Genomic DNA, 15733 nt, shown 5'->3' with positions numbered 1-15733 from the left:
GGAGGTCAATGATCAATTATTGTAAAGACAAAGATTAATTTGTTTTTCATTACAAGAAGAAATTGCTTTGTGTTCCTCAATTAATTATATATGATGCTCTAATTTGAAATTACTTACTTAAATGATGATAAGATCCATCACTTTTTTATCAGTGTTTTTAAAGATAACATGAAATGTATCAATTAATAAATAATACAAACATTGCTTCAAATATAATTAATAATTTTCCAATTATACAAGTTTTTGTTATATTAAATTTCCTATCAATTGTCACAACAAAAATATATATTAAAACTCATGATACTTTATTTTAAAGTTTACTGCTTACACTGTTCAATATTAACAAAATATCATTTTTGTTTTCATAACCTGCCATTGTTATTCACCAAAAAAAAAAAAAAAAAAAACTGCCATTGTTGCTCAACAGCTCCCTCCCTTCCTCCATCCTTTTAAATATTTAAGCCTCATTTTTATGAACATTTTCAACATTAATTGATATTTTTTGCACATCTTAAATTTGGAAACTTATTTTTCAAACAATATCACATAATTACAAAACCATGAAATTGTGAATTATGTAGTTTATATTATTCATTAAGGATAGTTTAGTACTTTAGATTATTAGGGTTTCGTTTCATTCTGTTGCTATATATATTTTGTAATTCTATTGATTAATTAATACACAAGTTTTGCCATATGTTATCATGGTATCAGAGCAAGGTTACAAACAGTAGCATACCTCGCAGGTCATCATCGGCCATCGCAGCTCTGTCTCTCATCGCACATTGCAGCTCTGTCTCTCATCGCACATCGCAGCTCTCTCTCCTTCAATCGCAAGGCCATCGCAGCTCTGTCTCTCTCTTCGCAAGGTCATCGAAGCAGCTCTTCTCGCAGCTCTGCCTCTCTCTTCGCAAGGTCGTCATCGAAACAGCTCGTCTCACCAGCTGGTTTTGGTTCTGGTTCATTCGGAGACCTAGGTTGGGTATCTCGCTGATCTTCTCTCTATTTTGACCTAGCTTTCGTAAACGGTGAACCTCCATCACTGCTCTCTGGTTTATAGGTTGCCGTGGTTATGAGAAGAGTGCATTGCTACTCTTGACAGGTCATTCATCTCTCTCTCTCTCTCTTCTCTGCTGCCTTTCACTCTGTTTTGAATGCACTGTAGTTTGGGTATACAATATGACTGATGATAAATTGCAAGCTATTACTACTAAATTAGATGGTACCAATTATTCTTATTGGTCTCATGTGATGAAAAATTTTATAATGGGTAAAGGTATGTGGAATTATATTATTGGTATGACTATTAGACCTGTGGAATCTCAAGAAACTGAGGCCGATGTTGCTAAATGGGATAAGGAAAATGCACAAATTCTTACTTGGTTTCATAATTCAGTTCAAACTACCATTGGTATGAATTTTTCCAAGTATTCTACTTCTAAACAAGTTTGGGACTATTTGAAGACTATGTACCTTGAGTCTAACTTTGCAAAGCAGTATGAACTTGAGATGTCTATTCGCAGTGCTAGTCAGAAAGATAAGTCCATTCAGGAGTTCTACAATGAGATGACTACTTATTGGGATCAGCTTGCTTTGATGGAACCGTCCGATTTGCAGTTACTTGACAGTTATATCAAGTATCGGGAGAAACAATATCTTGTTCAATTTCTCATGGCCCTTCGTGATCACTTTGAGCCACTTCGGGGAGCTATTCTTCGTCGGTCTCCCTTGCCTTCTGTGGATGGTGCTGTCCGTGAGCTTATTGCGGAAGAAACTCGGTTTAAGGTGGCTCATGGTACTCCTGCTTCCCAGTCAGTTTTTGCCACTCCTCCGCTTTTGCCCACCCCATCTTCTCATTTATTTCAAGTTGCTGGTAAGCCCAAGCCTCGAGTTTCCATGGATGAATGCAGCTTCTGTCATCAGAAAGGCCATTGGAAACATGTATGTCCTAAACTTTTGCAGCCCAAGGGTCGTTCATCTGGTTCACTATTCGCTAAGCCAACATTTTCAGTATCTCGCTCATCTGCCGCCTTTTCTGCACCAGTTTCTGAGAATGATCCATCTTCCAATATGCAGTCTATGTTTGAGCAGTTCAAGTCTTTCATGGTGGCCAATCCAAATCTTTCGTCCCAAGCCTCCGCTATGACTACCACTCAGTTCGGTTTGTCTGGTTCATCCTCTTCAGGTAATATCCATACTTCGTGGATCTTTGATTCTGGTTGTTCACATCATATGACCCCTGTTGCATCTCTCCTCAGTAATTGTGTCTCTCCTTCTTCTTCTATCATTATTGCTACTGCTAATGGTTCTTCTATGCCTGTACACTCTGTTGGTTCTATTTCCTGTTCCCATTTGTCTCTTTCTCCTGTATTTTATGTGCCTCACCTCTCACTCAGTCTTATTTCTATTAGTCAATTATCTGATTCCGGTTTTAATGTTGTTTTCTCTTCTTCTCATTGTGTTGTACAAGACCGGGTATCCAAGAGGCAGATTGGGATCGGGCGTAGAGTTGGAGAACTATATATCTTGGAGAGCTTGCATGTTCCTCTAGAAGTGTCTTCTACTGCATTGTCTTCTTTTTGTTTAAACAATAAGTCATCTTTGTTTTATATTTGGCATTCTAGGTTAGGTCATCTGTCGAGTGATTGGTTGAGGATGTTAGTTAGGTCTGGACATTTAGGCAATTTTCCCATTAGTGATATTTCTGAGTGTCGTGGTTGTAAACTGGCTAAAATGTCTGCTCTTCCTTTTAATAAAAGTAGTTCTATTTCATCTTCTCCTTTTCAATTGGTCCATACTGATGTTTGGGGTCCTTCTCCTATAGTTACCAAAGGTGGTTTGCAATATTATGTAGCTTTTGTGGATGATTACAGTCGGTTTACTTGGGTTTATTTGATGACTCGAAAATCTAATTTTTACAAAATATATTCTAATTTTCACTCCATGATTCGCACTCAATTTTCTACCACCATTAAAATTCTTCGTTCTGATTTGGGGGGTGAGTATTACTTGTCTGAGTTTGAGGAGTATTTAGCTACTCATGGAACTATTCATCAGTCTTCGTGTTCTGACACTCCTGCACAAAATGGTCGAGCTGAGCGCAAACGTCGCCATCTCCTTGATACAACTCGCTCTTTGTTGCTCTCATCTTTTGTCCCTTCTGTTTTTTAGGGAGAAGCTGTGCTCACTGCTGCATATCTTCTCAATCGGATGCCTACTCCTCTTCTCTCAGGCTCATCTCCGTATGAGCGTCTTTTTGGTGTTACTCCCAATTATTCTCTTCTTCGTATTTTTGGTTCTGCATGCTTTGTGCTCCTTCCTAAACGGGCGCGCTCCAAGCTTAGTTCTCGTTGTGTCCTATGTGTCTTTTTAGGGTATGGCATTAATCAGAAAGGTTATCGGTGCTATGATCCTGCCACCAAAAAGCTATATGTGTCTAGGCATGTCACTTTTTTAGAAAAACTACCCTACTATACTATACCTTCCACCCCTGTTCCTATTACTAAGGATGAATTGGTTCATGTTGACCCATTTCCTCCTAATGTTTCTCCTGATGAGTTTGTTTCTGACCTTGAGGTCTCTACTTTGCCTCTTACTAGCACTTCTAATACCTCTCCAGCTACCTCATCTCCAGCTCCCGCTTCTCCTGCTCCCGCTTCTCCTGCACCTCTTATTGTTTATCAACGCCGCAAAGCACTTCCGAGCTCACCTGTCTCTAGCTCTACTGTCCCTCCAGCTGTTTCTTTGGATCCCGCTCCTTCTGCACATCGCTTCCCAAAGCAAGATCGTCATCCTCCGAACTGGTATGGTTTGGTAATACATGTTTTTCCCTTTCCTATCAGTCTTTTCTTTCTTGTCTTCATACATATTTTGAGCCCAGGTCTTACAAGGAAGCTTGTCATGATCCCAATTGGATTGCTGCCATGAATGATGAGTTAATTGCTTTGGCTAACACTCAGACTTGGGATTTGGTTCCATTACCTGCTGACAAGAATGTTGTAGGCTGTAAATGGGTCTATAAGGTCAAAACCCTTTCTGATGGGTCTTTGGAACGGTACAAAGCTCGTCTAGTTGCCCAAGGCTTTTCTCAGGAGTATGGAATTGATTACGATGAGACTTTTGCCCCCGTTGCCAAGATGACTACTGTTCGTACTCTTATCTCTGTTGCTGCTGCCCATCATTGGCCCCTGTTTCAACTAGATGTCAAAAATGCTTTTCTGAATGGGCATCTTGCTGAAGAAGTGTATATGCGCCCTCTACCGGGTCTCTCTCACCCTCCTGGTGTTGTTTGTCGTCTTCGCCGTGCTCTATATGGTCTCAAGCAGTCTCCTCGTGCTTGGTATGAGCGATTTCACTCTGTTGCCCTTCAGCTTGGTTTTCGCCCTAGTCATCATGATTGCGCTCTCTTTGTTCGACGCACTTCTGTTGGGCTTGTTCTCCTTCTCTTATATGTGGATGATATGATCATCACTGGCTCTGATTATAGTACTATTGAGAAGGTTAAGCATCAGTTGTTTCAGGAGTTCGAGATGAAGGATTTGGGGTTTCTTCGGTATTTTCTTGGTATTGAGGTTGCTACTTCTCCTACTGGTTATCTTCTTTCTCAGACTAAATATGCCCGTGATATTCTTTCTCGTGCCAATCTCACTGATGAGAAAATTGTTGACACTCCTCTTGAGTTGCATGCTAAGTTTTCTGCTTCTGATGGCATTCCTCTTGAGGATCCCACTTTGTATCGCAAGTTGGTTGGGTGCCTTGTTTATCTCACCGTTACTCATCCGGATATCTCCTATGCTGTGCACATTCTCAGTCAGTTTGTTTCTGCTCCTCGTTCCACACACTGGGCTGCCTTACTTCGTACTTTGCGCTACCTTCGTGGCACTTTGTTGCAATGTTTGCTGTTATCTGCCTCTTCGGACTTGACTCTCCGTGCCTATGCTGACGCTGATTAGGCAGGTGACATCTCTGATCGCAAATCCACTTCTGGTCTTTGTGTTTTCCTTGGCGATTCCCTCATATCCTGGAAGAGTAAGAAACAATCTATCGTTGCTCGTTCCACTGCTGAGGCTGAGTATCGTGCCATGGCTTATGCTACTTCCGAGATCATTTGGCTTCGCTGGCTTCTTTCTGATATGGGTGTCTCTCTTTCTGATCCGACTCAGTTGTATTGTGATAATCAGAGTGCTGTCCAGATTGCCCATGAGCGGACAAAGCATGTTGAAATAGATTGTCACTTTGTCAGACAGCATCTTCAGGCTGGCACTATTACTCTCCCTTTTGTTCCCTCATCTCTTCAGTTGGCCGATTTTTTTACGAAGACTCATACTGTTGCTCGTTTTCGTTTTCTTCTTGGCAAACTTTCGATGCTTCCTGCACTCGCATCCTCAGTTTGAGGGGGGGTGTGAATTATGTAGTTTATATTATTCATTAAGGATAGTTTAGTACTTTAGATTATTAGGGATTATTAGGGTTTCGTTTCATTCTATTGCTATATATATTTTTTAATTCTATTGATTAATTAATACACAAGTTTTGCCATATGTTATCAGAAATATGTCTTTTTAAGTGCTGAACTGCATTATCTAACATTCCCTTATTCATAGACTTGTTTGAAATTGAAACCTTTAATTCACATTTTTTTTATGCTCCACCCCACACTTAAATTCACAATATTTGTGAACTTGTAATGGAGATTGCACATAAAATATCATAATGGCTTTTAGTATACATTTACAGTTTTTTATTTATTTATTTATTTTTTAGAACAGAGAAGGTTAAAATTGAGAAGCAGCATCAGTTACACTAGATAAAATTAATGATTGAAGTGAGACTGGAACATCCTCTATCCAAACTCACATACCAGTGCCATCAAACGCTAATCTGCTCAAACAATGAGCTATAGAATTACCCTCTCGATAAACATGAGACACTGAAAAAGACCAAAAACTACCCAATATATTGTGTGCAGCCAATGCAAGATGGTCATATGGATAAAGCGCCGCACCAGGATAAATTACAGCCTCTTTGTTAATATCAACAAAAGTTTATTTATGTAATAATTTAAGGTAAAACAGACAGGTGGTTGACCTAGAAGAGGCCACCCTTTCAAGGTGTAGAAAATTTTGATTTTACCATATGTAATAAACAGCAAACCACATATATTGATTAAATCCATGTTTTGTTGGTAATGAAAGGTGCACATAGGATGTTCGTATTTACAGTTCATTGCATGACTCACTCAAACCACTGAGAGGTGAATATAAAATGTCTACATTTACAATTCATCCCATTACTCCTTCAACCACTGATCTAACCACCATACGGGCTTGAAAAATATGAAGTCAATTTTTTATATAACTGAATGTTTTTACATAATGTCATAGATTTGATCCTAACAAACTAGTATCATCACATTAATATATAAACAAACATAATTTATCTTACATCTTTGTCCTAAAACCACCACTCTAGTAATTCCATTACTCAATTCATCATACTCCAATTCTACCTAGCCAAATCAATCAATCAAACATGGCCTAAGTTCCTAAAACTCTCAATCACATCATCAAGATACCCAACCAACCTCAAATCACAAATCACACATAAGTGAGCCCACATGATTATTGTGTAACTTAGATCATTACAAGTGCATTGCATGAAAATACATGGCAATGAGCCTAGTAAGGGATGCACTTTCCTCATGCAAGGCAAAAAAACACAGGTCCAATCTTGACCAACAAAAATAAAATATTGAATGAAATACTGAATGACAATACACTGACAAATACTGAATGGAAGCAATACACTGACAAATAATGAATGAAATACTCCAAAGATCCTCCATTTGCTTAGTGATTGCATTAGTACATGCATCAGCACATTCTCTTGAACTGACGATCGAATGCCGCAACATATGTTCAGCATCACCAAACTGCAGGGTTACTATGAATTACACCTTTTTTGTCATTTTATTCTACTTGAAAGCAATTCCGTAAACATGAGGGCCTAGAATACAGGCAACAGACACGAAAGCTGTGTTTATGTCGACGGCAGAAAACCCTGCTTCAGATATACACTTTCCCGTTTTTCTTGTAAGGTGACACCCATCAGAGACTGTCTGCTGAAGAGGATCAAGAATGCCCTGTGCAAATCTGAGAATCGTACCATCTATCCAACCAAAACAAAAAAAAAAAGAGAAAGAAAACTTTAAAAATGAACCAACTTAGCAAAGTGGGGCAACGGTGACGGAGAGTTTCAAATTGAAATATAGTCCTACAAGATTTTTACTTTGATCACATGAATTAAGATAATCAGTTCCATACCTTTTGCAGCCACATGCTCCACAAATAAGAAAAGACCACCCGGTTTAAGCACCCTCATCACCTCTGTGAATTCAATAGTATATTCATTATAGAATGGCTTGATAGATCTTGAAATTTCACAAAATTCATAAATCATATACAAATAAATAGGGAAAAGTATCTCATACTACAATCGAGTTTGGGCACTTGCAGTCAAATTTTAGTCCATCCAAGTTAAATGGCCACATAACCAACCTATAGAGGGGCATTTTAAAGCCTATTGGATTGAAAATTATTAGATTATGTTTCACATAACTTTTGGGATGGGTAAATTTCAAAGTATACACGCAAGATGACATTTCAGAAGTAATGTTCATTTAATGTGTCTAGTATTTTTGTTGATTCCAATTCTAAGGATGGATTTGTGCCTATGTCGCATAAATGAAAAGGGCATAATTACATTAATGTGACAAAATAAAAGAATACAGAGTTTCTCTTTCCAAATCATCCGTTTGTATGGCTTAATAGAGAGAAATGGGTAGAAATGGAGAAGAGTTAGTAGTTAGTTACCAGTTTCACCCCTACTTTTTGCCCTTATTTCACACATTAAAAAGGCTTTCTTATTTTTTTTTTCCCCTCTCCTTTATCTTTCCCATACAAGAAAAGAGGATAATCCATCATCTTCTCCTTATCTCTCCTAAACCAAACAAGCAAAGAGACCAGTACCACTATCCTATCTTTTATTTTCTCTCCTACCTAATCATTTCTGTTCTTTTCACGCCTAGTTTACCAAAACTCACAAGTGTTCTGACCAATTACAATTTTTTTAGTTTTTGGGCCATTATGCAGTAAGTTTTAGCGATAAACTGAATTTCTTCAATGTGTGCATTCTTCTTCAGAGTTTCTGGTTAAACTTGAAAAGGGGGAGGTTTTAATGACAAACTCAATATAGTTCAAAAACCAGAAAACTGATTCACTACTTGAAATTTTTGTGTCATATTATATATGCAAGTAGTTCACTGGAAAATGTTATGGTTCATTGAATTTCACTCAGAGATTGATCCTCTGTGAATATAAGGTATCTGCTTGAACTTCAATTTCTTAAGTAGACTAACTTGAGAAGAAAGTGAAAGTCACCCTAGCTTACATACCTTTCAGTGTCATATTAATGTCTTTTACAGAACACAGTACAAGCGTTCCGACAACTGCATCAACAGAAGCATCACTTAATGGCAAAACCTCCCCAACCTGCACAAAATCAACAATGTTTAAGTCTAGAGAATTTTACCTCCTAACTTGACACATAAATTTCTAGAGTAACATATATAATTCAAGGAAGCAACCAATAATTTGGAATTTGGATCCAGTATAAGAGCAGGATATGACTAACATGCCTGCAAATGGGCTGAAGCACCAATAGTAGGGTAGTAGCTTCACAACTCAATTAGTGAACTTCGTCTAACATATATTCCTACCAAAATTTGTTGAACTCTTAAAATCCTGTAATATGTTTTATTTCTACAATACAAATCTCCATGCTCCTACAGTGAAAAACAATGATTTTTTGGGGGTGATGGTTCATCACCTACGAGCTCTAAGAACACAACTCATCAAGGATGCTTTCTACAACATTCAGTTATTCTTCTCAAGTTGGAACTAGAATTAGTTGAAAAGAAGGTTAACAGGGGGGGGGGGGGGGGGGGGGGGCGGATTTTAGGTTTGTACAAAAATCAAATGCTTTAAGTTGCAGTCCTAGAACTCTATGTCGCTAGTCACATCAAGAAACCCACAAAACACACAAGGCTCAACATGGAAACTCAATTGCAATATTTCACATATCACATATTTAACGAAATGAACATTTCAGCAACGCAGAACACCTTCTTACTAAAGATTTAACCATTGAACATTGAAATTAAGAACAGAAGACAAAAAATGACACCGGTGAAGAAATTGTTTTAAATATGTCCTTACTACTTTTTGGGTGCCTAACTACATAATTTCCAGGAAGATTATACTATCTTTGGAAGATAAACGAGATTCAATGTAAATAGTGTCATATGGAATGAAAAAAGTACCGCGTGTATGAATTTAAAATTTTCTGGAGGTAGGCCAGCAGCTGCTGCAGCTGCCTGTGCATACTTCTCCATCTTTCTGTTGGGATCTATGCCAAAAACACGAACACCATTATCACTGGCATAATATTTGAGATTAGGACCTGTCCCAATGCCAAGCTCCAACACTGTCTTATCCTTTCCCCTCAAATTTGTAAAGATCTGAGACTTAAAACCCGCAACCTTACCAAAGAATAGGTGCATATTAGATATGCACATGGTTGAAATTTCAGTAACAAGAACGTGGGGCAAAATCAATACTTGCACACCCTGGTCTAATTGTGAAAAAAAAGAAAAAAGAAAAAAAAAAAAAAAGCACTAACCTGTGCCTCATATGCTTTACTGCCCTTAGCCATGACAAATGCAAATAATTCCTCATACCAATCTGGCCTTGGAGGATGAATACTGTTCAGCACATCCTGTATATGCAACGTGTCATTTTTAATGCTTTGGTGCTGCTAAAACATTTGATGCTTGGTAGAGAAATTCAAGTTTGCTTAACAAATTTCATAATTGTGTGGCCAAACATTTGATGTTAGAGTATGATGCAAGTCGACAACATAGATACACGACTTCCACATAAACTTGGTGGGTATATTAATATTTATCCAAACCTTCCCCTGCCATTAATTCCAAGTATAAAGAAAGCAGTGGAAAGAGTAATGAACCTTGGGATCATCTTCATCGAGATGCGGAGGAGAAGCAGTGGAAGGAGGAATTGGTAAGAAACTGGTTCCAATTTCTTCCATTAAGCGTTTTCTTCAGCAATAGCAGAATCTGTGGGCGCATAAAGAGTCCGGAGAGAGAGAGAGACCGTAATTTTGATCTTCACCCGCTAGTATATATATACAAGAAAGTTCTTACCAAGGTTGAATCTTCTTGCATGCTTAACCATTAAGGAATGGTCCATTAAGGAATGGTTGACTGTGTAAGTAGAAGCAGTGGCGGCTCCACGGCATCCACAGGGTATTCAGAGAATACCCTCAAATTTGGAATTTTTTTTTTTTTTTTTTTTTGGGGGGGGGGGGGGGGGGTTTTAGTTTAGTTTTGAATACCAAATCCAAGATGGTTGAATAGCCTCTGACCCACTTGGCCCATTTGTCTAAATAAATAATGAAACCTCTAGCCCACGTAACTACTTAGCCCATTGGCCAAAAGAAATAACCCTCTAGCTCACTTAGCCCCTTAACCTATTTGCCTAAACAAATAATAAAATCCAAAAGAAGTGCAATGATATATATATATATATATATATATTATATATAGGCACGAATCTGTTGCTTGGAAGAATAAAGTCAAAAAGTGTAGTTAGTTAGGGCAAAAAGTGTAGTTAGGGCACGAATCTGCTGCTTGGGGGAGGTTCAACGCTGCTGTCGTTTTGTCTCTCTCAATCTCTCCCTCTCTTTTCGCGGTCCCCCCCTTTTCTCTTTCTGTGGGTGGTCCCCCTCTGTCTTTCATTGTTGCCCATGGAATATGGATCGTGGATGTTGGTATTGAATGAAGATGAAGTGGTTGCTGTCATACTTTGTTGTTGCTAACTGATTGTTAAGAAAAAGGCAAAAAAAAATTTGGGAATTATATCTCATCAGGTATTATTTTTTTATCTCTATAATATTAAAATTTATTTAAACTTGATACTATAAACAAAACCTTCCATCCATATATAATTAATTTTATAGTTATGCATGTTAATATAATATTTGGGGATTATACTTTGTTGTCATCAGGTATAATATTTTTTTAAGTTTCTTCACTTTATTTGTTTTAAAAATTAAATAGGAGCTGAAATTTTATAATCAATTTATTTATACTCTTGTATTTATTTTTTTTCTATGGTTTATTTAGATAGCTCTATTTTTTGTGTGGATATTTTTAGGTGCATCCTACTCTTTTGTTTAGTTCTCGAATTATGGATAAATTTCTGAAAAGAAAATCAACTATTGTACAAGATTCATCTCAATCCCAAGAAACTTGTGGTGATAGGCACATTCAAGATTCTTGGAAGCAAATTCCTGTTGACTTGAACAACCTTCCTTCTGATCCAAGATTACGATAAAAAATTTTGTCATATCATCCTAATGATAGGGACGAAATAAGAAGAACATATTTACAAAAAGGACCCTGTCAACCTCTTAGCCACAATTTCCCTCAAAGAGATATTAGTGGGGTTATGCGTCGATTTAATTCTGCTTAGTTTAAAGAATACAAGAATTGGTTGGAATATAGTATTGAAAAAGATGCAGCATTTTTTTTATGTTGTTACTTGTTTAGGCCCGATTTAGGAAAGGGATGTGATACTTTTGTAACAGAGGGATTTAAAATTTGGAATATGAAAAACAAGTTATAAATTCATGTTGGAGGTGTTAATAGTGCTCACAACCAAGCTGTGAAGAAGTGTGAAGATCTTATGAAGCAAAAGCAACACATTCAAAGTGTTTTTCTTAAGCAGTCAAATCAAGAAAAAATTGAATACCGGACTCGCTTAAATGCAACTGTTGATTGCATACGATTCCTTTTGCGTCGAGGGTTGGCTTTTCGTGGTCATGATGAATCTGATGATTCAAGTGACAAAGGAAATTTCCTTGAACTTCTACAATTTTTGGCGGATCATAATGAATCTATCAATAAAGTTGTATTAGGGAATACTCCTAAAAATAATAAGCTAACTCACCATGATATTCAGAAAGACATTGTGAATGCTGCTGCATGTGAGACTATCAATGCTATCATAAAGGATTTGGACAATGAGTTTTTTTCAATTTTAGTTGATGAGTCTCATGACATATCAGTTAAAGTACAAATGGCAGTTGTTCTACGTTATGTGGACAAAAAGGGCATTGTTATAGAGCGGTTTCTTGGTATTGTACATGTATCAAATACAACCGCTTTATCACTTAAAGCAGCAATTGAATCCTTATTTTGTCGGCATGGATTAAGTATATCAAAACTACGAGGGCAAGGCTATAATGGAGCCAGCAATATGCAAGGTGAATTCAATGGTCTTAAAGCTTTAATTTTGAGGGAGAATAAATCTGCATTTTATGTTCATTGCTTTGCCCATCAACTTCAATTGACTCTTGTAGCTGTTGCTAAAAAGCACATTGACGTTGCTGAACTTTTTTGCTCTGTTGCTAACATAGTGAATGTTGTTAGTGGCTCTTGCAAGAGACGAGATGCTCTTAGAGATGCGCAATTTGCTAAAATAACAGAAGCACTAGACAATGGTGAACTTAGAAGTGGGCGAGGTTTGAATCAAGAGACTAGTCTTAAACGTGCTGGTGATACACGTTGGGGATCACATTTTGGGACAATTATCAACTTGATTTTGATGTTCTCTTATTCGATTGATGTACTTGAGATTATTGAAGAGGATGGCTTACAACCCGAGCAAAAAGTTAAAGCTCGTTCTATCATGAAGTTAATGCTATCTTTTGAATTTTCCTTTACTTTACACTTGATGAAAAATATTTTAGGGATTACAAATGTGTTGTCGTTAGCATTGCAAAAGAAAAATCAAGATATTGTCAATGCTATGACACTTGTTAAAGTATCTAAGCAACGATTGCAGATGATGAGAGATGATGAATGGGAATCTTTATTGACTGAAGTGTCTTCATTTTGTAACAAACATGAGATTTCTATTCCAAATATGGATGAAATATTTGTAGTTAGTGGGCGGCCACGACGCAAAGCTTTACAAATTGCAAATTTACATCATTATCAAGTTGAGCTATTCTACACAGTCTTAGATATGCAACTTCAAGAGCTTAACAATCGCTTTTCAGAAGCAAATACTGAGTTACTTCTTTGTATGGCTTGCTTGAATCCTAGTAAATCATTCTTTGCTTTTGATAAGCATAAGTTGATTGTTGATTCGTCTTGCAAAGTTCTATCCATATGATTTTTCTGCAACAGATTTAATGGTCCTTGACATCCAACTTCAAAACTACATTGTTGATATGCGCTTAAGTGAAGACTTTTTAGAACTTAAAGGAGTTGATGATCTTGCTATAAAGTTGGTGTAGACAGATAAACATGTGATATATCCATTAGTCTATTTCCTTGTGAAATTAGCATTGACTCTACCTGTCGCGACAGCAACAGTGGAAAGAAGTTTTTCAACAATGAAGTATATAAAGAGTAATTTGCGTAACCGAATGGGAGATCAGTGGATGAATGATTGTTTGGTTACATACATTAAAAGAGATGTATTTGATAGCATTGATAATGAGGAGATTATGCAATGTTTTCAAAATATGAAATCTCATTGAGGGCAATTGTAATATTTTATCTAATTGCAAGTTGTTTTGATGGCAATTGTAATATTTTATCTAATTGCAAGTTTTTTTTTTTTTGTCAAAACTTTAATATTAATATATTATAGTTCTCTTTTATATTTGTTTTTTTAATACAGTTGTTAGATTTTAAGTTACTTAATGAATACCCTAATTAAAATTTCTGGAGCCGCCACTGAGTAGAAGGTACTTTACACAAGATCAACATGGCATAAGAAAAAGGGTGGCCGGCCATCTCTTCCTTAATAGCGGTTAGCACAAGATACGTTTACAATTTAAATAAGTAAAAATAAAATAAATATTTATTATATATATTATGTTAATTAAGTGGTAAGAGTCTTTTTCTCTTTTCCTTTTCTTTCTTTTTTTTTTTTTTTCTTTTCACTTGATATAAGTTCAAAGTTTAAGTCCTTTCATCTATCTTTTTTTTTATTATTATTTTAAATAAAAAAATAGATACATGGCAGCATAATAAATCAAAATTTCAAGACATCATAAGGTGTTCACTTTATATATGGTATAGATATGCGCATCTCTTCTTTTCAAAAAAAAAAAAAAGAAAAGAAAATTAGAGAAATTTATAATTTTAATTATGGGTAAATTATATTTGACCCTTTTTAGGTTTGACCATTTTCTCATTTTGATTTTTAAAATTTATTTTTCTTCATTTTGATCCATTACGTTTTAAGTTTTTTTTTTTCAATTTACTCCTAAAACTAATTTCTATTCCAAATTAGATAAAAAATACCATAATAATTGTTACATAACATAAAAAATATATTATTATATTATAATTTAAATTTATGTTAGAGATGTGAGTTATATAAACTATTTTTATGTCACGCGGCGTGATTGTTAATGTGTTATTTTTTATCTAATTTTTAACAGAAATTAACTTTAAGAGTAAATTAGGAACAATTTAAATGAAGAGTCAAAGTGAGAAAAAATAAACTTTAAGAGTCAAAATAAAAAAGTGGTCAAACATAAAAGAGACAATGTAATTTACCCCTTTAATTATTAATATTTATAATATTTACTATATTTTTGTAAATAAATTTTCTCATTACCACGGATTGGTAAATTATCCCCTGTTCCAAAATAAATATGATTCCGATTGTTAATCCAATCTCACCACCGTGAGACAAAAACAAACAAAGCCTAGGTATTGTTGAAACCAGTGGAGGTATATCACAGGTTCCATTCCAACTAAATCTTTCATTTGTAAATCAATAAAAATATTTAGATTGACCCAACATTCATAATTACATGAACTTAATATAGGAAACTTTTGTGTAGGTCATAATAGGTAAATTTATAATTTAATAGGTCATATAATAATTAATAATTTTTTTCCCCAAATATTATAAGAAAAATCACTAATTATTAATTTTCAACGACAATATAAAAAATTTATCATAAAAAAGTCACTAATTATAAGTTTTAGAGATAATTTTAAAAAATCGTCACAAAAAAACGTCACCTAATTTTCAACTTTCAATGATAGTTTAAAAAATTTGTTACAGAAAAACATTACTAATTGTAAATTTTAGCAAAAAATTATAAAAATCGTGACAAAAAAAGCCACTAATTGTCAATTTTTAGTGACATGCAAAAAATTATTTTTTACTACGATTTTATTATGATTTATTTTCAATAGGATTTGATGGGAATCAAATCGAACTATTATAACCTATTGATAATTTACCCTTTATTATATATATATATATATATCATCAAAAATAAAAAAATAAAAATGGTCAACATAAAATTTTAAAAATAAATCATTCAAATTTTTACAACAAATATAACAAAATTATAAAGGTATGAATATGAGATCAACAAATAAATAATAAAAAATCAAGAATGATCTATATATAAAAGAGTGGTGCTACATTTTCTAATTTTGTCCCCCAAATTCCACCTCTAATGACATGACCCATGCCCATGTGGAGTAGTTTCATACTTTTCTCCTTATCTTTAGCCTCCCTAATTTCACATCATTAGGAGTGGAATTGGAGGAACA

General features: G+C 35.4%; 1 protein-coding gene and 1 pseudogene across 1 annotated transcript; one reads left to right on the top strand and one right to left on the bottom strand.

Annotated features, from left to right (window-relative positions):
* Positions 1-6589: 6589 nt before the first annotated feature.
* LOC114287134 (uncharacterized) lies at positions 6590-10482 on the bottom strand. Its single transcript, XM_082871259.1, has 6 exons — positions 10084-10482; positions 9739-9834; positions 9380-9598; positions 8453-8549; positions 7323-7385; positions 6590-7167 (listed from the first exon to the last, which is right to left on the bottom strand). The coding sequence occupies exons 1-6, from the start codon at positions 10162-10164 to the stop codon at positions 6974-6976; spliced, it is 750 nt and encodes a 249-aa protein (XP_082727385.1). The 5' UTR covers positions 10165-10482; the 3' UTR covers positions 6590-6973.
* Positions 10483-11324: 842 nt separating this feature from the next.
* Positions 11325-13686, top strand: LOC114314419 (uncharacterized; annotated as a pseudogene).
* Positions 13687-15733: the final 2047 nt, after the last annotated feature.

Source organism: Camellia sinensis, chromosome 5 (genome assembly GCF_055761805.1).
Source record: "Camellia sinensis isolate YWXY chromosome 5, ASM5576180v1, whole genome shotgun sequence".
Taxonomy (NCBI): Eukaryota; Viridiplantae; Streptophyta; class Magnoliopsida; order Ericales; family Theaceae; genus Camellia; species Camellia sinensis.
Note: the sequence above shows the minus strand (reverse complement) of the source record. Positions and strands in the feature narration are given on the sequence as shown.

What these genes read in the sequence shown, in the direction of transcription:
- LOC114287134 (XM_082871259.1), bottom strand. Translation starts at nt 10,164, where the DNA reads ATGGAAGAAATTGGAACCAGTTTCTTACCAATTCCTCCTTCCACTGCT. An exon ending in TCGATGAAGATGATCCCAAG is followed by an intron (nt 9,835 to 10,083) that starts GTTCATTACTCT and finishes TTGCATATACAG; the next exon opens with GATGTGCTGAACAGTATTCA. An exon ending in CATTAATATGACACTGAAAG is followed by an intron (nt 7,386 to 8,452) that starts GTATGTAAGCTA and finishes TTGAATTCACAG; the next exon opens with AGGTGATGAGGGTGCTTAAA.